Source organism: Chroicocephalus ridibundus, chromosome 1 (genome assembly GCF_963924245.1).
Source record: "Chroicocephalus ridibundus chromosome 1, bChrRid1.1, whole genome shotgun sequence".
Taxonomy (NCBI): domain Eukaryota; kingdom Metazoa; phylum Chordata; class Aves; order Charadriiformes; family Laridae; genus Chroicocephalus; species Chroicocephalus ridibundus.
In genome coordinates, this window is record NC_086284.1 from 47,168,457 (window position 1) to 47,188,921 (window position 20,465).

Consider the following 20,465-nt stretch of genomic DNA (forward strand, 5'->3'; position numbering starts at 1 on the left):
CTAGTTAAAGAGCCGCCCGGAGCGGCGGAGGCGGGAGCTGTGATCTGAGGGGAGCATGAGCGGGCGCCCCGGCAGCGGCGGCCCGGTAACGGCGGCAGGTAGCTGCTGCGCCGGCCTCGGCCTCTTCGCGCCGGGAGAGCGGCTGGGTGATACCGCCCTGGGGGAAGAGGGAGAAGGGGCTGCCCCTGTGGGAGGGGGACGGACACTGAGCCGGGGGCATCTCCCCGGGATTCGGGTCTCTTTCGCCGCCTTAAGTGAGGGAGCCTCCGGGACGCGGCCTGAGCGGGAGACAGCAGGCCCACCGGCCCTTCTCCCCTCTTTCCGTTGTGTGAGGGAGTGGTGGCGCCTCCCGGAGCCCCTCGGGGGCTGTGGCTGGCCTCGGCCCGTTGGGGGAGGGGCGCAGCACCGTGGTTTCCTCAGCGGCCGGCACGGCTGCTTCCCGCCGCCCGGGGAAGGCAGGGGGCTGCGGGCAACCAGAAGCTTCTGGGGTTGTCCGGTGTGTACGACGGCAGGCTTGCCGGCAGCCCCCTCGCCGTCGTGGCCCCTCGTTTCCCGCTCTGTCCGCGGCACCCGGGGAGATGGTCCCTGTGGTACTCACACTCCGGTAACGTCTCTTGATTTCTGAAGCCCTTGAGGGAGTTTCAAGCGTTTGGTATTTGAGCTATCCTTCAGGAATATATTTGGCTTCATCGCCATTTTGTTGGTTTTTTTCTGTTTTTTTTTCCCCCTGTTTTTGTTTGTTTTATTTTTTTCTTTTAAAATCTCCTGTCTGATGTCCTTTCTTGTTTTGTTTTCATAGGTTCTAATTCTTTCTAGTTTTCATCCATATCAGCTTCGTTTATCAGCTCTTTGCATGTCAGTAAGCCAAACAACAAAGCCAAAACTACGGTTCTTTTACTTTGCTTCTCACTTCTTGAAAACGATTGATCATCTCTTCCCAAAACCTTCAGGATGACCCTTAAAAAGTCAAAATTCTAACTTGATTTTTTTTTTCCTTCATTTTTCCCCCCTCCCTCTTTCTTTTACAGGTATAGCTTAGTGTTATGGATGATACCAAAGAAGCTAAAATGCAGATAACACCAGAAACTCCAGGACGAGTCACAATCCTGAATCCTTTTGAAAGTCCCAGTGATTATTATACTCTTCAGGAGCAGATTGTCTCCAGTCCTTCAGTCTTTAAATCAACAAAATCCTCATCTGTAAGATCTGGTCTTCAGTTGTGTAACTATACAGATGTAGTGTTAATATGTTGAAATGCATTAAAAAGTGTATTCCATTTAGCGTACTTTGATGTATATACTAAGCCAAAGGATTTTGGTGGCATTTGGTGGTTCTGATTACAGGAGTATGCTGCCTTTAGTACTAACATTGTCACTTCCTACTTTCCTGATTATTTTTTTTTCTTTAGCTATTAGGTGTATCAATAGATTAGCACCTACTTCGTAAGTGCCAAAACAGCTGAAAAAAGGTAAAGGACAATTGTTGGATGTGGTGCTCTTGTCCCACTTTAAGTGGAAAAAACCCACTTCCTACTTACATGCTAAGCAGGCTGGATGCAAGTAAAACTTAATTGCACATCTGTTATGAGCTGTTTGCATATTCACAGAATCGAGGTAATGATTTATGTATATATAACTTTTTTTAGTTGCAAATTCCCTTCTGGTTTGCAGTTGGAATTATTATCTGATAAGCAGAGATGATGCTTTGCTAATGAAAGTAAAGAGACTCATTTGGTAGGTAATTTTTTAAACGGATACTTGATCAGTATTTTGTAATTAATTGTTAAATAAAGGGGTGAAGCTGCTTTACATCTGAATTGGATTTTCTTGTGAACTATGCGTGGCGTTATGAGGGAGACTGCGGGATGTGTGTGGAGTTGCAACTCCTAAGTCTTCTTGGAAGTGTGAGGTGCAAGAAAGCCTGCTCTGTTATTTGGATAACTTGTATTAGATACAGACACTGGGGTTTCATGGAACTGCAATTTTGATTATGGCAATCAAAAAGCAACTACATTTTATCTAAGTTCTATGTCTTCTGTAGATCTGTACTCAGAAATTGAGAATAAATTGACACCTCAGTTTGTAAATATTAGCTATAACCTTCCACTTTATCTTGTAATTGTTGTAATACCACTACCATGATAAAGAAGTCTGATTGACTTACTCATTTTTTTAATTAGATCACTTAAATAGAAACTCTTTTGATTGTCTTTGACAGAAACTATATGGAAGTTATGATTGCATTGTTCCACTGAGATTTGTCCTGTGGTTTTATTTGTATCTTTTTAGACTAGCAAGCATTAAGATGTCCATTTCTTTTTTTAGACACCAGGAAAATTTAGATGGTCTATTGATCAGCTTGCTCTAATAAATCCTGTGGAAATTGACTCGGAAGATGTTCGACGCCAAGCCATGTATTTGAGTCATGCTAGGTAACTTACCATCTGTTTTTATGCAGTTAACTTAGCTTGAATACTAGAACACTGTTCTTCTGCTATATTGGCATTTCAATACGGCATTAAAGGCTTTTTATTCAAATCTTTTACCGTAGAGTTTTATGTGTCCCTGATGTGGATGTAATATTTAGATGAGGCTGCCTCTGTGTCGCTCTTCTTTAATGTTAAGAGCTGCTGATTCACTCTGACTGCGGTTTGGAAGACAGCCAGATAAAAGCAGTCAACGGAAGCAAGTAAATGTCTTGCCAGTGATTGTTACCAAGCTGCTTCCCCTGCTCCTTGTCACAACACAGTTTATCTTCTCAGAGTGTTCCATACTGAGACCTATGAAGTGTAGGCTTGTTTGGTCTTTGGGACTCCTGCAGAAGGGCAGAGCTGGAAAAGCTAGCTAGGTAAGCCAGTACCCTTTTTGAAAGGTATAGATTTGACTTAATGTGAAGGATGGATGACCAATAAGCTTGCCATCTTTGAGGAGAGAGAGATGGCTAGGTACTTCAAATAATTTGGGGATCTTGATCTCAACTTTTTCCTTTCTCTGAAAATGACTTCTATGGAGAAAACAAATGAGTAAGTAAAACAGGCTTGGTATTCACAGCTCATCTTGAGGGACAGTCTTAAACACTGATAGTACAGAACAACACCAAGTGAAGGTGGTCAAGAGAATGCCACGATGGTCAATCCTGTAGTAGACACTCCCATATGTTTCTCAGATACGAACTTGCACGAAGAATTGCACCTCATGGCATAGAGCACCGCAGTAACAAAATAATAAAACAGTCCTCCATCCTGGTTATGCCTATAGGATGTCCAAGTCCTGTTACTGAAATGAAACAGATAGAGGGCTGTTTAGGGCAAGAGTCCTCTGACTATTCACAGAATGGTTTGGGTTGGAAGGGACCTTTAAGGGTCATCTAGTCCAACCACCCTGCAATGAGCAGGGACATCTTCAACTAGATAGGTTGCTCAGGGCCCCATCCAGCCTGACCTTGAATGTTTCCTGGGATGGGACATCTACAACCTCTCTGGGCAGCCTGTGCCAGTGTTAAACCATCCTCATCATAAAAACTACTATGAGTTAGACCTATTGTTCTTAGTGTCTGGATGAACCTACTTTTTTTTTTTTTTTTTTTGAAAGGAAGATGTATAAGCAGGAATATGAATTTCTTGCTATAGCAGAGGTGTAGAAAAAAATGTAACTCCTCAGCTGTATCTGTGAATCGCCATGCCTTAATGTCAATACTATTTTTCTTAACCTCTGTTTGTTTCCTGGCCCTCCTCTAGCAGCCAGTAGGTTTCAGATTCTAATGATTTTTGTAACGTTATAAAGCCTTATGTTTTTAGGGAGTTGATTACATTGTTTCTGGAAGCCTATTAGGACACACATGCGCTTTAATTTAGATGGCTTGGCTGACAATTCCAATGATGATTAGCGGTATAGCCTATAGATACAAACGTGTTGTCTTGGTGGGTCCTTCCAGTCTGTTCCACTGTTTCATACCCCCTGTGACTTTTTTTTTTAAATCATCTGATATGACTAGAAAGAGGCTAGTCTGTCTGTATGTAGATTTGTTGTGTCCAGGCTTACATGTTTCAGTGTTGTACAGACTGAGGTGGCTATTTCGGGTGGCTGCAAACTGTATGTGATTAAGATTTTGTATGGCAATTGATTTTAATTTACATTTCATAAACACTGCTTTGTAGAAACTAAAGTGCCATAAATACAGCTCTTGACATTAAAAGTTCCTGATAGAATTATTGAGTTTTTGAAGGCCACGCATAATGTTACACAAACTATATACTCCATTTTAATAGTGCTTTTCTTAACAAGTCATTTTCTGAATTACTTGCAAAGAACCACAAGCATAATAAATGTGGTGTATAAATATTTCAAGCTGTTAATTCTCCATTATGTAGTGAAAACAGTTTGGGTAGCAGCACAGCGTAAAAGCTTGTGAGCACTTTGTGAAGTCTAAGTGTGTATCACATGTAGACTTGATTTTGTGCAGTATTACTGTTTCCATAAACTGGGCATCATCTTATGTGCTGTGTGTTTATTGCTCTGTTTATAAAACGATAAGGAGAACTTTTTTCCGGCAGACTGTCAATGAAAAATAGCCTGTCAGTAATTGAGCAGACATGGTGATACTGTCTTGTCCATAAACTTTTTTCCTTTTTTATTTCTACTGGTAGAAATTCAATGTTTCTAAATTGGATGCTATGCTATTATATGTTAAGTATTATCAAAGTCTGTACTGCATCTTGCATACTGTGTGTCACAGTTGCAAGTGCTCTATTGCTTGAAGTTGCATACAAGACTGGCTTGTTTTTATTCTTGTTAAATACATATGATGTTTTTACTTTGCTATTTTCCGGGAGTTATGCACTAAAGAAAAAACATCCCTTCTTCACTAATTTGCACTTTTAGTGGGAGCTGTTTTCCCAGTTCCTGTTTCTCCTTTGGAATCTGGCTTGTAAACATGCTTATTGCTCGTGATCCACTACGTAAAATATACAGTGATTGTATGCTTATTTTTTTTTGGTACAATAACTGAATTTTGTGCAAGTGTCTTCATAGAACTGTCATTTTAGCATCATCTGGGCAGACATCGTTGAAGATGGCATGTCCAAGTATTGCAGGTCTATTAAAAGTCTGATTAGCATCAAAGAAAGAGGGCTGGGAGGGAAAGTTTATGTATGTGTTAGGTACATCTATAAGTGTTTGTGTAGCTAATTATATGTTACCCGATTTCTAAAATTATTCAAAGGTAATTCAGGTATACTAACTGTGTATGAAAGCTAAGACAATGATGAATATTCATTGTAAATTTTTTGAAGCTTATAGATGACATAGTAGTAACTGAAAGTGAGACTTGAAGTATAAACGTAGAACCTCATACATCATTTGAAAATGGCTGAAGTAACGATTTTTTTTTTTAACTAGGTTAAAAGCTGCGTAAGGGAATGTGTTAACTGATTCAAACTGAAATACGATATTGCATCCTGTAGATGCAATGAAGAAAATATGTCAGACTAGCTATTTGAAAGGGGGAACTCTGTGCTGGGAAAGTAGGCTGTGTCAGGAATTTGAGAATACACTTTACAAGTAACTTTTGTTGCCCTTTTGTTCCTTACAGCTCTGTTTTTTATTTTGCTTGATTTTGTAGTGAGATTCTTTGTAAGCTTAATCTCATGGCAACTTTAATAGTAAAATCTATTCATGTGACAAGTTCGACATAACTAAATGGATTATTTTGGAAGATCAGTTATGATTGAGTTTTCATCCAGATAAAAATACTTGCTGATACAAGGAGTAAATAGAAGATTTGCAAATATGTACTTATAATTGGTACAGATCTTTTTCAAATGAACTGAAAAAACTGAGTACATTTATATTTCTAAATCTGTAGTACGAGAGTATTGCACATAATAATAAAAACATAATAAGATGTAGGGTTAGTGCAATTTCATTTATAATGTTTCTCTTAAGCATCTGTAAAAGATTACATGGCTGGACTTCACTTTTTTTTTTTTCCAATTATGTGATGGTTTTGATAATTGAGTTTTTCATTTGTTACTTAGGATTGATAAGGAGACAGAAGACAGAAGGCAACAAGCCATTGAGGAGGTAATAAAACTTTCTATGCCATCAAGTATTGATTTGTTTTAGCTACATACCTACAAAAAAGATCCACATGTATTATAGGATTTCAAAACCCAAAAGCCGACTATATTTTACTGGTCAGTAAGAAAGTAATTTTGTGTCCTCATACCTTCCGGTTGCAGTTGGAATTCACATGGCCTTTTTCTTCACATCTTTTTTCACATGCTTGTAAGTCAAAACAGCAGATTTTGTTTCTTTCATGTTGGTTGGCTAGTGGAACTGTAGCTGTAAGATAACTCTTATAAATAGTTAATTTAAGGTTAAAAATAATGATTGGGTATTTTGGGTTTTACACTAACTGTTTGTGTTGGGTAGCTTAGTTTCTTTTATTGTATTTTTTTAAAAGATAGCAGAACCTTGGTGATTTTTTTGTTTTGGTCTGCTTAGTTGAAGGCAGGACTTTATTCTCGTAGCTTGTAATTCTTCCATTTTTTATTTTATTTTTTACTATACATTTGTCTGGCAGAGAAGGAAAAGTAAAGTGTTTCAAATCTTCACTGTAGAAATCTGCAATGTTATTTCAATTTCAATTTAAAAACATAAAATAAAATAAGGCTCTGATGGGCAAGTCTTTCCTTAGTGGTGTTGACCTTTTTGTATTGTATCATGCTGTTATCAGTTTCTGTCTCTATAAACAAAAAATACGTGTTATGATTCCATAAAGGTGCTATGTAGCTGACCCGCAGCTAAGATACTCTGGTGTTCTAAATCTGCATTAAAAGGATGTTTCTTCTTTGTGAGGCATAAACTAATGGATTATGATGCTGAACAGCTTGAAACCACATCTCTGATAAAAATTATGCCTTTAATATTTCGGTGTTTCAAGCTGAGTTGTTTTCATTTGCTTTGAGTCTTGCTTTTATTGCGAGAATAGGGTTTGCTACTTACTTCTTGAAGCTGTGTAATAGTGTTCATCTCCTTATCATCAGGGTGTTCTAGAGTGCAGCTCTGACAGTAGATATAGTTTTTGGTTCAAAGAAAAAGACTGAAATACCAGTACTCAAAATGTTTCACTGCTCACCAGTTTATCCAAATACACTAATAATATTGTCAAAAAATCTTGGTTGTTCACTTCTTTTACTGCTACTGCAGTGTCTCTTCAGCACTTATGCAAAATAGCTCAATCGTCAAACTAGAACAATTTAACAAGCTAAAAATTTGAAAAGAATTATGTTAAAATACTATGCAATAAGTATGGTAGAAACAATTCAAATTTTTAAATGAGTAATTAGTGTTAAATGAAACTTTTCTACAATTTTCACTCTGGAGACTTGGAAGATCTGAGGTGGCATGTGTCATAAAGAACACAGGGTCTTCTTCAAATAAAATTGTTTTTTCTTTAACCTCTCTGGGCCTGAAATAATGAAATATATTTTGGGTATAAGGGATAACTATCTTTATATGGTTTGGGGAAGGAAGAGTTAAAATATAGATCTGTGAGTAGCAAAAGGTATGACTTAAATTTTGCTTGTTCAGGGTACTAATCTAAATGTAAGTCGACAGTCTCCAATTTTTAAAAGTGCTAAAATGGTTTTTTTATATTCTGCTCTAGTTTTTCACAAAAAGACTCATAGTTCCTTCTCCTTGGACTGAACATGAAGGCAAGCAAGTTTCTCAGTTCAATTCAACTAAATGTAAGTTGCTTTTGTGTCTTCACCATAAATTATCTAGCTTTTGGAGAAATTATCAAGCACAATCTTTTTCAACCTCAATTTAAATGTTTAGAGCCAATGATAAAAGATGGCACAACTGATAGATTTTTCACTGTTCTTTCCAAGTGCTTTCTTTGCTTAAAAATCATACATTAATCCAGGATCTTCCATTGTATTTTCTTTTTTGTTATTTTTGGTTTCTGTTCTTAAATCTTTTTCCTTTCGTAACCTGTCTTCAACCAGTTTAATTTACACACACAACTTTGCTGTGTTAATACTAGTAATAGCCAAGTCTTCTACTTTGCTCTCGTCTTCTCCTATCTGCACGTCTGACTACTTTCCCGCCAATAGAAGTATATGGGAAACTGAGTTCCGTATTTTTCTACCCTTACTTGCTACATAAATTCCTGTTGTTCTCCTAGTGTCCTGCTAGCTTGCTGTCCTTGTACCTAGGGTTGTGGGTTTTCTAAGTTTATTTCGTTTGCGCCATTACTAGATCTTATTATTAATGCTGCTGTTACTACAGTTTACATATAACCAACAGAATACATGGTAAATCGATTACAAGCTGGACGAATGTCAGCTATAAAGTATAGCTTGCATTCAGTATTGTTTGGTAGGAAATTCTTAAATAAGTGTTTGGGGATTTTTGCAAGATTTGGAACATTTTTTATCAAGGAGATGTAGCTTGTGGATAGTGTATTTTTAATTGTCAGTTGTAAAGTTGCTACTTCTTGGGCAGAGAACTTAAGCCATGATCCTAGACCTGGGAAAGTGAGTGGTGGAAGAAAATGGTCCGATGTGTTCCTTGGCTGTATAAAATGGGTGGAGTGGTAGATTCTTCATCTTTGTCTTCAAGTCCAGACTCCGTGATTTTCTGGAGATGTGTTTTATTTAAACACGGCCTGTTTGGCTAAGCATAAACTGAGTTTGTTTTAAATCCCTGTAATATAGAGGAGGCTGCAGGAGACAAAGATTTGGGTGAAGAGTTGATCCTACTTCACTGAGGTTTTTTGAATAGAAAGGTGCTGAAATTCTCTTAACCAGCTATAATAGTAACCTTTCTTCAGTACTCCTTTCTAATCTTTTCCCAATTTTGATGCAAAAATTTTGTTTACTTGTAATAAATATTCTAACTTACCGTTGCTAGGTTTCAAAACTCTAAATGCAATGCATGCTTTAAATTTAAGTTCTTATCTGTTTTACAGCCATAGATCTAAATAACATTTCTCCAATTGGAAGACAGCTTACTTTGCAGCCTGGGAAAAGCAATGGTGGGTAAAAGGCACTGTCTAAAACTACAGGCTTTCTCTGAAGCAAAATAACCCATTTTTAAATGGCTATTTAATTTCAAAAGGGAATGATTGTTTTGTTAATATTCCTGTAGAAAATATTTTTCTTTACCTGTATGGTACTATTAATTTTAATGTTCATTTCTCATTTAATTCTATTATATGCTTTTCTGAGGTAGAAATTGAAGTAGAGTGCATTTTTTCCAACTCAATGTATGCACTTTTTCTGAATTAAAAAGTGCATATAAGCCTCAGGTTTATGGGTAAATTACAGTTTCAAGAAACCTTTAATGTGTTGGATTGTTTTGGGGTAGAGAATCTTGATTATTTCCTGTGCGAAATAAATAGCAGAAATCTTAAGAAATCTTTTAAACTATTTCATTTTAGATAAATAGGTAGTGTTTTCCCCCAGGGCGTTTTGATAATCCTTCTCCCATTTCCTTTTGAATCTTTCCTTTTTCAGAGACCTTTCTCCTCAGTTAAGAATGCCTCTCTAGAGGCTTTTATGTTACAAGCCTTGTTTTTTTTTTATCTGTAGGCCTGAGCGTGCTGCTTATAGTGTCGTCAAATCAGAATCCTAGCTTTAATTAACACTTTTCCTTATTGCAGCTGTAACTTAAATAGCTCAGTTACAGTGCAATTTGAAAGTGAATTTTTGTTTCTATAGTTTTAGTAAAAGGTCACCGTAAGCTAATTTTGTTGGTTTTATTCATTGCAGCTGCTTGTCAGACAGTACTGTCTTTGCCAGTGGATTTTAATTTAGAGAAAATACTAGGTATGTCGTGTAATATCTAAATTTAATTATAAATGTCTAAATAGAAAACTTGTATTGTTTGCTGGGTATTTTTGTCCTATGAAATGTTGAAAACCTAATGTAGGAATGAAAGTTTTAAGTATGTGTTCTAAAATAGACAGTTATTGCATGTTGCATAGGTCATCTGACTTAAAATTATATGATTTGAGTGCAGAGATAAAGATAAAAAAGGAGGGATATGGAGGACCATTGGAAATTGTTCTGAATGCATAAAAAGTAGTAAGCAGAAGACACCCCCTGCCCCCCCCCCCCCCCCCAATAGAGCAGTTATTTAACTTAGCAGAGCTGTTTTTGACTTACAGATTGCTGGCCATGTGGCTTGTAGTTCAACCTTGCCTTGAGCAAAGCTATGCTGTAATTCTGTGCCTTTAATTTAACTGGAGCCATGGTGGTGACTAGAAATTGTGTGGTGGCAGAAAAGCGATGATGACAGCAAGAGTCCAAATTAACTGATTGTAACTGCTATATCAAGCAACTGCTGCGAACTTCTCAGGCAGGGGGGCTGGAAAGGCCTGTTCTTACAGCTCATACGTGGGAATAGTGGGTATAAGCCAGCTCAGAGGTGTTTGGTTCCATCCGCCTATCCTGATATTGAAGTTCACAACCTTGACTGTGGGCCATCAAAATTAAAACAGAAAAACAGAACCACATTCATTGCTTTTGTGTTTCATTTTAACAAATGCTTCCATCAATGTGTAATTTGTAAATTCATGACAATTTCTTCTACAAGGAATATCCAATTAGAATAGAGCGAGAAACAAAAAACTAAAATAATCTCAGCGTATTTTAATGGGTCTCTGTTAACATCTGTATGCCTTGCTACTGTAAAGTGCTAACTGTTTTGACTTAAGAGTTGAAGCTGGTTTGCCTTTGGATGTATCAACAATGAGCATCAAAGCATATGGGAGACCTGAAAAAAGGTCTGGGTTTTGCTTTGGTAGTATAATAAACCCTATTTCACAACTCGGATCTGAAGAATAATATGATTTTGGGAAAAGGCCAGTAAGTAGATGCTAGCCAATGTTTATATTTTTTTTTGAAAATGCAGACTTTAGTATTAAAGGCTATCATTATCATAAAGTATTAAATATTATCATTTTTGTAATGATAACAAGTGATCCTTTGGGATAGGTGCCTAAATTAGATTAATTGCTTGCTGTATTGGTAAATTGGATTAAATGTTTTAAATTAGATATATATGTCTCTGTAGTGGAAGATACTATTTTTTTTCTTGCATTCTTATTGGAAATGACCTCTCCCCCACGTGTCTAGGTGAATATTTTAGACCTGATGAATTTGCAGATCAGTCTCAGGAAAATCTCAGTTCTTCATCACTCAGAAGAAAGCTGTTTTTAGAAGAAAATGGAAGCGTATCTGAGTGTTTGTCCCCTTCTCTGCATAGCCCATGCAGTAGCGGGAGTGCACTTGGAGTGCTTTGTTCAATAGACATATCTCCAGTCCGGTGCAGAAGCCCTCTGGAGACATCTAGTTCAGTAAGTAGCCAGTTTTCGGGGCTGGATGGGATGTGACTTAACCTGGCAGAAGTGTAGCTCTTAGAGCAGGCTGTACCGATTATGTGTTTTAACTTTCACAAGATGAACAACCATGTTTTTTAATAAGCTATAACTGCTTTGTGAGGCAGTAGGTATTAGACCAAAGGGCTGGTTTGTTTGGTTTTTTTTTTTTTAAAAATTCCAAATTCAGAAAAAAAAATTAACAAAAAAAAGTCTTGAAAGAACACATTACTGACTTTTTATTATATCAAATTATTATGTTGTACTATTATTTTGTATGGAAGGAATTATGCTTTACTTTTATGTTATGGAAAGGAAGTAGGAATTGATACCTTTGCAAGACTTGGTGAAAACATGTCGAAACCATTTTTTTTTTCCATAAAAAACGTATACAAAAATCCATCCTCTTTAAATCCATGAACTGCTGTCTAAAGTACTAGTTGATATGAACAGGTGATACAATTATTTCCCTTATAGCTGCTAAACTCATTTATGGTGGAAAAAATGACTTGTGGATCTTCGAATGCAGTGCTAAACATGCTTCTTTCTTTTCCGTTGAATAGAGATTTCAGATGAACAGACATGTATGAGAACACAGAACATAATGTCTGTTTTTTGTATTAAGCAAGGTGAATCTTATTCCCAGGTGGACATAGCACAGCTAAACTGGGTTAGGTGGTATGGTTATGTCTGTTTGATGGCTGAAGTGCATGGAAAAACGCTACCCCAGCAGGAGTGTGTCGTAAAAAAAAAAAAAAAAGTCTTTGCTATGGTAACCTAGTAAAGAATTTCTACGACATATTTATACTGCTAGAAGTGACTTTTCTTTTTGCACCATACTCTTAAACAAGATCACAACCGCTATTCTCTTTTCTTAAGGAAAAGTATTTTGTCTGCTGCCAAGTTAAATAATTCAGATAATATGGATTCTATGAAAATATAAATAGTGGCTGGCTTTCATCTGCCTTGGTATGAGTATGAAATTGAGATGAAATACTTGACTATATACACAGATAGCATTAACTCTCTGTTTAGGCTTCTCGTAGTTCTTAAATATAGCAGATATTATAGTCTTAGTTGGTATTATATGACAGTTTGAGTCCATTGCTCTTTTCCTACCTGGAGGTGTAAAGTCCAAGTGAAGAGCTGCAATTGGAATATTTAAACTAAACTAATGATAGAAATTGTCATTGTACAGGATTGGTTTTCCTCAGTGCTGCCATCGTAAGCTTTTTAGTTAGAACGCTTTTTATATATACGTATTCATCAAAGTTCACATTATGAAAATATGCTACCTTTTAAATTTTCTTTCTAATTTTTTTTTTATTCTATTTTAACTGAAGGGTCAGTTTTCATCAAGTCCTATTCAGGGAGGAGCAAGGGCTTATAGTCTGGGAAGTATAACCAGTCCCACGTTTCCAGAGGGGTCTCCTGCACATAATGGTTCTCCTACTTTTTCACCAATTGCTTTTCACATAAGGAAGACACCGCTCTCAGGTATGGGTTAATTGTATTTGTATTAAATTTTTCTTGATTTATATGTTTTTTTTTTCTAAAAACTGCTGCATTCTTCCTGGAACTTGTTTCTGTTTGGAGACAAGTTACTGTGCTTGGCAGACCAGCAGTCTCCTCTTGTATGACACATTTATTGTTCAGCAGTGAAATATCTTAATGATATGAAACACTGAAGTATCTGCTTGCAAACAATCAACTAGGGAAAATATTCTACAAGGAGGAACTGAGACCTAATAGGAATGAAAAAAAAAATAAAAATTAAAGGATTAACGTAGTATGAGGAGGGGGATTAAAGCCATATGCCTGAACTAAACCAAGTCACAATTCCAGTTGGCTTGAGTTTTCAAATCACGTGATGGTGAAGTTTATTTTAATTGAAACTGACTAGTGAAGATATCGGCAACATTTTGTGTCCTTGTTGCTCTAGAAAATGTCAGTATTTCATGTTTCATCCACTACCTGGTAAGACTTAATGCCGTGTTTATATGTAATTTTGCTCTCGTGAACTTTGTGGTGTTTCAGCACCATTGTATGTGGAGATTGCGTAGGTGTTTTTTCACTTATTTGTTTTTCTTGAAAACTTCATTGCTGCCCCAAATGTTTTAAACGCCTATAGAATATGTGTATTGATATTTGTTTGGAAAACAGCCACAGAACCAGCTTTCGCATACTTTCCTTTGAACACTGTGTAGTATTGACATTGAAAATGTACATCAAACCATGTCTTAGGAAACAAGTTTGGTGGTAAAAATGTGATAAAATCTTGCCTGTACCATGATAGTTTACAAGTGTGGTTGGTTTGGGTTTTGGTGGGGTTTTTTTCGTTGGTTGGTTTTTTGTTTTGTGTTTTTAAGAAGGCTTTGGAGCTGCGGACCGTGGTCAGTAAAATACTATGTAGTTGGCTGTAATTATTCAAAGGAGTGTAGGGCTTTGGGAATGATGACTGTAACTCCACCTGATATCTGATAGAATAACTTTGTTTTTCACAGACCAAAGAAAATTTACATTTCGCTCTCCAGATATTCCTTCTGCCTCAAATAGAATGACACCTCCAAGTACAAGAAGCCCTTACATAGATGGTTGTTCTCCAATTAAAAATTGTTCTCCTATGAGGCTTGGAGCTTGTAGAGGAACTGCCCAGTATCAGACTTCTGTCATTAGAATACCAATTGCAGTTGAGAATCGTGGTGAGGATGAGGAAGACAAGGAAAATGCTTCTCCAGCAGAAGCTCGCTTCACAGAAATGGATAGTAGAATAAACTTACGTCAGCCAGACGGTGACACTTTCGCACATGGTACACATCTCGTGGTAGCGACTGTGTCTATTGCACCAGATCACTCAGAAGCTTGTCATCAAAGGCTGTCATCCTTTCAGGATATAGAAGGCTCAAAGGAAAATAATACTGTAGATATGGCTGATGCAGCTGAAGTGTCAGAGGAAAACACTTGGATAAAAGAAACAATTGGCAATAGCAACGCACCAATGACCAGCTTTATGACGGGGATTACTTTCAGTATTGAAAGCTCTCGCATGTGCATGTCACCTCTTGCAGAAAGCAGCGCAATTCCTTGTGACAACAGTAGTATTCAGGTAAAATCTTTTTTTGCTTCTCTGTAGAATGGAGCTTGACATACTTACTTTTAATATGTGTACCGTTCTGGAAGTAATTGTCTATTTTCTCTTATTGGATGTGGCATGCAGGTGGTATTGTGACTTTTATTCCTCCCCCCATCCCCTTTTTCCTCTCTCAGTGGAGTTAGCATAGCAATTATCAATTATTTTTATGTTACTACGTAACTTTTAGCTTAATGCGAACTGACAGACCCATTTACCATTTGCTTTTGTTATTCACTGGTGGTAGTTGGTTTGTTGGATGAAGTTCTGCTAAATACAAATCGTATCAGGTATGAGAATCTGAGGGGTTTATTGGCGATAAATTGCAGCACATTTTTAAAGCCCTGCTTCTTGATTTCAGGTGGACAGTGGTTATAATACACAGACTTGTGGAAGCAGCATTATGGATACTGCAGGGGCTGAAACCAATTGCAGAGAAAATGATGTGAATACTAACGTGTTTCAGAATAAATCTCAGCTTCTTAGAACAAAGGTAGGAGTTAAACTGTGATACCAAAGTGATAGGCTTCCCATCCAAAGCATCCATTCCCTATTTTATTCACTTTCAGGGAGCCTGAGGGGAGAGACCATCAGGTGATAATAGAAAGCATGTTAATGTAGCATCGTTTCAAGCATTATGTTGAAAACAAGGACTAAATGCAGGACAATTATTGTAAGATGAGAATAAAATTAATGTGTTCTATGACAAAGCCAAAGGTAGTTTCAGAGGAAACAAGTATATGTGTAAAAGGTAATTGTGAGGCCGCTCATGGCTTCTGGTGTGTTGTAGTCTGTCTCTTTTTCTTGTTTCTGTTGTTCTTGCTCCTTTTTTTATCGCTAAGTTTTTCAGTGTGTGCCTGTGGAGAAGCACTTTTTTTTGGAAAGATTGTCTGCCACTTCTTTTCATAAACTAACCTCAAGTTTTCTGGACCATACCTGGCATGCTGACTTCATAGAATCATAGAGCCTTCATAGTTGGAAAGGACCTTTGAGATCGAGTCCAATCATATACACACACAAACCCCCTACAATCCCTGCCATTAGAGCATGCCCTGAAGTGCCAAATCTACATGTTTCTTAAACACCTCTAGGGATGGTGACTCAACCACCTCCCTGGGCAGGCTGTTCCAGTGCCTGACCACTCTTTCAGTAAAGTAATTCTTCCTAATATCTAACCTAAACCTCCCCTGCCGCAACTTCAGGCCATTTCCTCTGCTCCTGTCATTATTCACTTGGGAGAAGAGGCCAACACCCACCTCTCTCCAACCTCCTTTCAGGTAGTTGTAGAGGGCAATGAGGTCTCCCCTCAGCCTCCTCTTCTCCAAGCTGAACATGCCCAGCTCCCTCAGCCTCTCCTCATATGACCTGGTCTCCAGACCCCTCACCAGCCTGGTAGCTCTCCTCTGGACACGCTCCAGCACCTCAATGTCCCTCTTGTACAGAGGGGCCCAGAACTGAACACAGCACTCGAGGTGAGGCCTCACCAGTGCCGAGTACAGAGGCACCATCACTTCCCTGCTCCTGCTGGCCACGCTATTTCTCATACAAGCCAGAGTGCTGTTGGCCTTCTTGGCCACCTGGGCACACTGCTGGCTCCTGTTAAGCTGGCCGTCCACCAGCACCCCCAGGTCCTTTTCTGCTGGGCAGCTTTCCAGCCACTCTTCCCCAAGCCTGTAGCGTTGCTTGGGGTTGTTGTGACCGAAATGCAGGACCCAGCACTTGGCCTTATTAAACCTCATACAGTTGGCCTTGGCCCATCGATCCAGCCTGTCCAGGTCCCTCTGTAGAGCCTTCCTACCCTCAAGCAGATCAACACTCCCACCTAGCTTGGTGTCGTCTGCAAACTTACTGAGGGTGCACTCAATCCCCTCATCCAGATCATTGATAAAGATATTAAACAAAACTGGCCACAAAACTGAGCCCTGAGGGACACCACTGGTGACCGGCCGCCAAGAGGATTTCACCCCATTAATCACAAGTCTCTGGGCACGGCCATCCAGCCAGTTTTTAACCCAGCAAAAAGTACACTTGTCTATGCCATGATTCGCCAGCTTCTCCAGGAGAATGCTGCAGGGGACGGTGTCAAAAGCCTTCCCAAAGTCCAGATAGACAACGTCCACAGCCTTCCCCGCATCCAGAAGGTGGGTCACATGGTCATAGAAAGAGATGAGGTTGGTTAAGCAGGACCTCCCTTTCTTAAACCCATGCTGGCTGGCCCTGATCCCTTGGCTGCCCTGCACTTGCCGTGAGAGCTCACTCAAGATGATCCTCTCCATGATCTTTCCTGGTACCGAGGTCAGGCTGACAGGCCTGTAGTTTTCCGGATCCTCCTTCCGACCCTTCTTGTAGATGGGCATCACATTAGCCACCCTCCAGTCATCTGGTACCTCCCCTGTTGACCAAGACTGTTGATAGATGATGGGGAGAGGCTTGGTGAGCTCTCCCACCAGCTCCCTGAGTACTCTTGGGTGAATCCCATCCGGCCCCATAGACTTATGTACGTCTAGGTGCAGAAGCAGATCATTGACTGCTTCCTCCTGGATTATGGGTGGGTTGTTCTGCTCTCCATCTTGGTGGGGAGCTTTCTTGGGTACAAGTCTTTTGATTACCAGCCCTTTTATGACCTATCTTAAAACCAAAAGAAACTACAAAAGGCAATACCTGTCTAGCAAAACTCTCAATCTCGTGACTAATGGGAGAGTTCTGCTTCTTCCAGAGAATGGGAAGCAAGGGTAGTTTATTTGGAAGAGAGAGCAAAGATCAGCTCTTGTCACTTAGTAATTATGGACTTAACGGTCTTACAAACTTTGTGGTCTACTAAGTGTCATCTACGGTCTGAAGGGGAGACAGTACTGACCAGTAGTACCAGATTATAAAAAGACTCAAGTAAGCCCATTCGGCTCTGACTTTATTTCTGTATCGGACGTGCTAATAGCCACTTCTCTACCAAGGTAATGAGTGGATTGTTGGTGTCTTAACAGATGGTTGACATCAATTTTGGAACTCTACTCATGTAAGATTAGGATAACTATGCCCTTGATGGAAGAATAGGTGGATATTTTATCTTAACTTCTAAAAATACCCATCTTCGCTGAGGTCTTGCCCCCAGTCACCCTGTTGGACATGGATTATACATGTGAATGTATTCATCAGAATTAATTGTCTAATATGAAACCTGTCCTAGATACTCACCAGTGTCCTGCAGCTGCCTTCTCCCACTGCTAGTCGTTCTATTGCTAGATCCCAGCTAAGACCAATTTTGCATTTTGGATTAGGATTTAAGTGTGGAGGCATTAAGTACTTCATTCAACCCTCACAACAGAGAACCCGCAGAGAATGAAAAGAAAAAAGCCTGGACGTTGCGGGCTGAAAGAGTCCGGTCTGGCTCATTGAGAGCATGCGTGCTCTGGAAGAAGGTTCTTCCTGACAGCACGTCTCAAAGATTTGTGCAGAGAAGACACTCTCTTTCATTTCTTTTTCATTTCAGAAGGGGAGAGATGGGGGGCTAAGGTACAAATTGCAACTTGAAATTTTCAGATAGTGAGTTTGGATCTTGTTTCTTTTGGGGAATTTTTGTGAAAATGGTTTTAAAATTAACTTTTCTGTATTAACCTAGGAGTGTTCAGTGTTAAACCACAAGGACAATCAGTTGCTGAGAGCAAAATCTCCAGAGAAGCAATCCTGTTTCCAAAAAGCAGAAGCACATAGTACAGTATTTGGTCAAAACGCAACTTGCAACATTGCTACCTGGAAACATAAAAACGAAAATCAAGTTCAGGGATTTCACAAAAATGGTATGTAGCGTTCTGTTGGAGAACTTAAATTGTCTTGTCTAATAAATCTTTGTATAGGTGACCTCAATTACCTGGATTATACATACTGTCTTGCTTTTTTTAATGCAAATGTAATAAATTGTCTCGTGTATTTTAAGGAAGTTTATAAATAATGTGGGAGTGTTCAGGACTTATTAACAGATTTATCAGTATCATTAAGTGATCTTTTGAGAATGAAGGCGGCTAGACTTGGTACAGAAAAAACATAGTGTTTTTTCAGAATTGTGTGCCGTCTGTGATCAGGGTAGATTCCATGAGGAGGCTTGTTTTGAAAGTTTGGCTCTAACTTCAGCTTCAAGAGGAATATTTTACACAGAGGAAGCAAACCTAGGCAACTTGCATAGGAGCTAACGTAACTGCAAAAACACCTACGTTTTAAGACACAACTCCTAAAAGCACGAGGGAAAGAGAAAGGAAAGGAATGTTAGTTTCGATTTGGATTGCTTCCCCCCCCCGCCCCCCATCAGTTTTGTTGTGTACCTTCAGGAGTATTAGCACTGGTCCCAAGAAGACTAGGCAGAAATGAACTGCCGGGGGTGCGGGGAAGCCGGAGCGGGGTGAGTGTCTGTCAGTATCAGTGATGAAACTCTCTGACTTTCACAAGGGAAGAATAAAACTATAGTATTCCAGAAATGGGTCCCTGGAATACGCGTGTGATTTATAGTAGACTGCAAACTGTTAAAAATGGGTGCTTAATACCAGGCTAGTCCTTTTAGTTAAGTTTTCCTGGTGAACAGCTGCCATGAAAACTCCATTCCAGTTATGAAAATTATCTACTGTTCCACAATTAAAAAAAAAAAAGTAAAAAAAGTTTAATTCTCTTAGTAATAAAGTAAGCTATAGGTCAGAAGAAGCCTTTTAGCAATTCTTTGATCAGTTTTTTCCTTGGTTTGACAGAAATCAAGGAAAAGGAGAAGTGATGGAAACGTCTTAATAGGAAAATAGAATCTCTTCCCCCTGAACAACTCCTAAAACTTTATATACTGAAGCAAGATGTGCTATTGGTTACTTTAAAATTAAATGATAGTGTTGTGACTTTAGTAATTGTATTAGTACTAATGTTGATCACCCGACTCCACCAGTGTTTCCTAAGAGCACTTGTGTCCAAATTGATGCTCCGGTCCTCTTTTGAAGGAATGTAAGAAGGTGCAATAAGGTTAATTGGTCTCAGGACATCATTAAGAGAATGGTGCAGCCTTCCTTCTATTAAACCATTACAATTTTACTTCCCTCTTATGTTTAATTCCGAATACTATTATGTCTGCTTACAGGAATTGCCCGAGTACTTAGATAAACATTTAGAAATATAATTTTTTGCATGCCACTTACTGAGAAAAGTATTAATATAAACAAACTCTTGATACTTTCAAGAAAACCATCCATGAGCAAAAGCAATGGAATGAGGAGAGTCTGGAAACCCAGAACTCCCTGTGCCTGATCAAAACCAGATTTGGTTAAATTTGATGGGATTTGTTTAAAAGAACCCATGCGGTAATAACGGTCACTAAAGGGGAAAGAAGAGATAAGGGAAAGACTGAGATTTCAAGAGCTCTGGGTTTGTAGAGCTCCGAAGTAAACTTTGTTGGATTAACGGAAAATAAAAGTCTGTTCCAGTACGTGCTCCAGTGGAAGCAGGCTTTCGCCCCTTTCATAGCACAGATATCCAGCCCCAGGATACGCCATGGAAGTTCTGCTGCCTGTTCTGTTTCCCCCACGCACAGAAAGGCTCGTACCAAAGCGATAGCCTGTGGCTGATGAGTAGCTGTTGGCACTAAGCCTGAAAGAGTTGGTCCGACCTAGATTTGAAGGCAACCGATGAGATTTTTAAAAAAAAAATAAAAAAATCTCGAAAGGGGAGGTATGGAATGAATTGCGTAGCATTAAAAAGCAATGCTTTAGACCCCAGGCTTGCGCACACGCGGTGTGTGAATAGCACAGTTCTGGAAATATTTTCAGCAATTCAACAGTGAAGGATTTCTGAAAAATACAGTTAAAGGGAAACTTCTATCCGGTCAATAAAGCAATAAAGTTTTAGTTCTCACATTGCAAACACAATAGAAAAAACTTACTTGAGATTTCTAACCAGCAAACATGACATGCATTATTTTTACTTC

At 38.8% G+C, this 20,465-nt stretch overlaps 1 protein-coding gene across 1 annotated transcript; it reads left to right on the forward strand.

Moving 5' to 3' along the window:
- The first annotated feature begins 19 nt into the window (after window positions 1-19).
- Window positions 20-20,147, forward strand: BORA (BORA aurora kinase A activator). Its single transcript, XM_063335523.1, has 12 exons — window positions 20-98; window positions 1,029-1,199; window positions 2,325-2,431; window positions 6,035-6,080; window positions 7,669-7,750; window positions 8,977-9,042; window positions 9,779-9,835; window positions 11,147-11,367; window positions 12,732-12,885; window positions 13,893-14,494; window positions 14,880-15,011; window positions 18,135-20,147. Exons 2-12 carry the CDS (start codon window positions 1,044-1,046, stop codon window positions 18,318-18,320), a joined length of 1,809 nt encoding a protein of 602 aa, XP_063191593.1. The 5' UTR covers window positions 20-98; window positions 1,029-1,043; the 3' UTR covers window positions 18,321-20,147.
- The last annotated feature ends 318 nt before the right edge of the window (window positions 20,148-20,465 follow it).

Bases quoted from the DNA above. Each gene is read 5' to 3' on its own strand.
- BORA (XM_063335523.1), top strand. From the start codon at position 1,044: ATGGATGATACCAAAGAAGCTAAAATGCAGATAACACCAGAAACTCCA. The intron at 6,081-7,668 runs GTAATAAAACTT...ATTCTGCTCTAG, and splicing joins GGCAACAAGCCATTGAGGAG to TTTTTCACAAAAAGACTCAT. The intron at 14,495-14,879 runs GTAAAATCTTTT...TCTTGATTTCAG, and splicing joins GTGACAACAGTAGTATTCAG to GTGGACAGTGGTTATAATAC.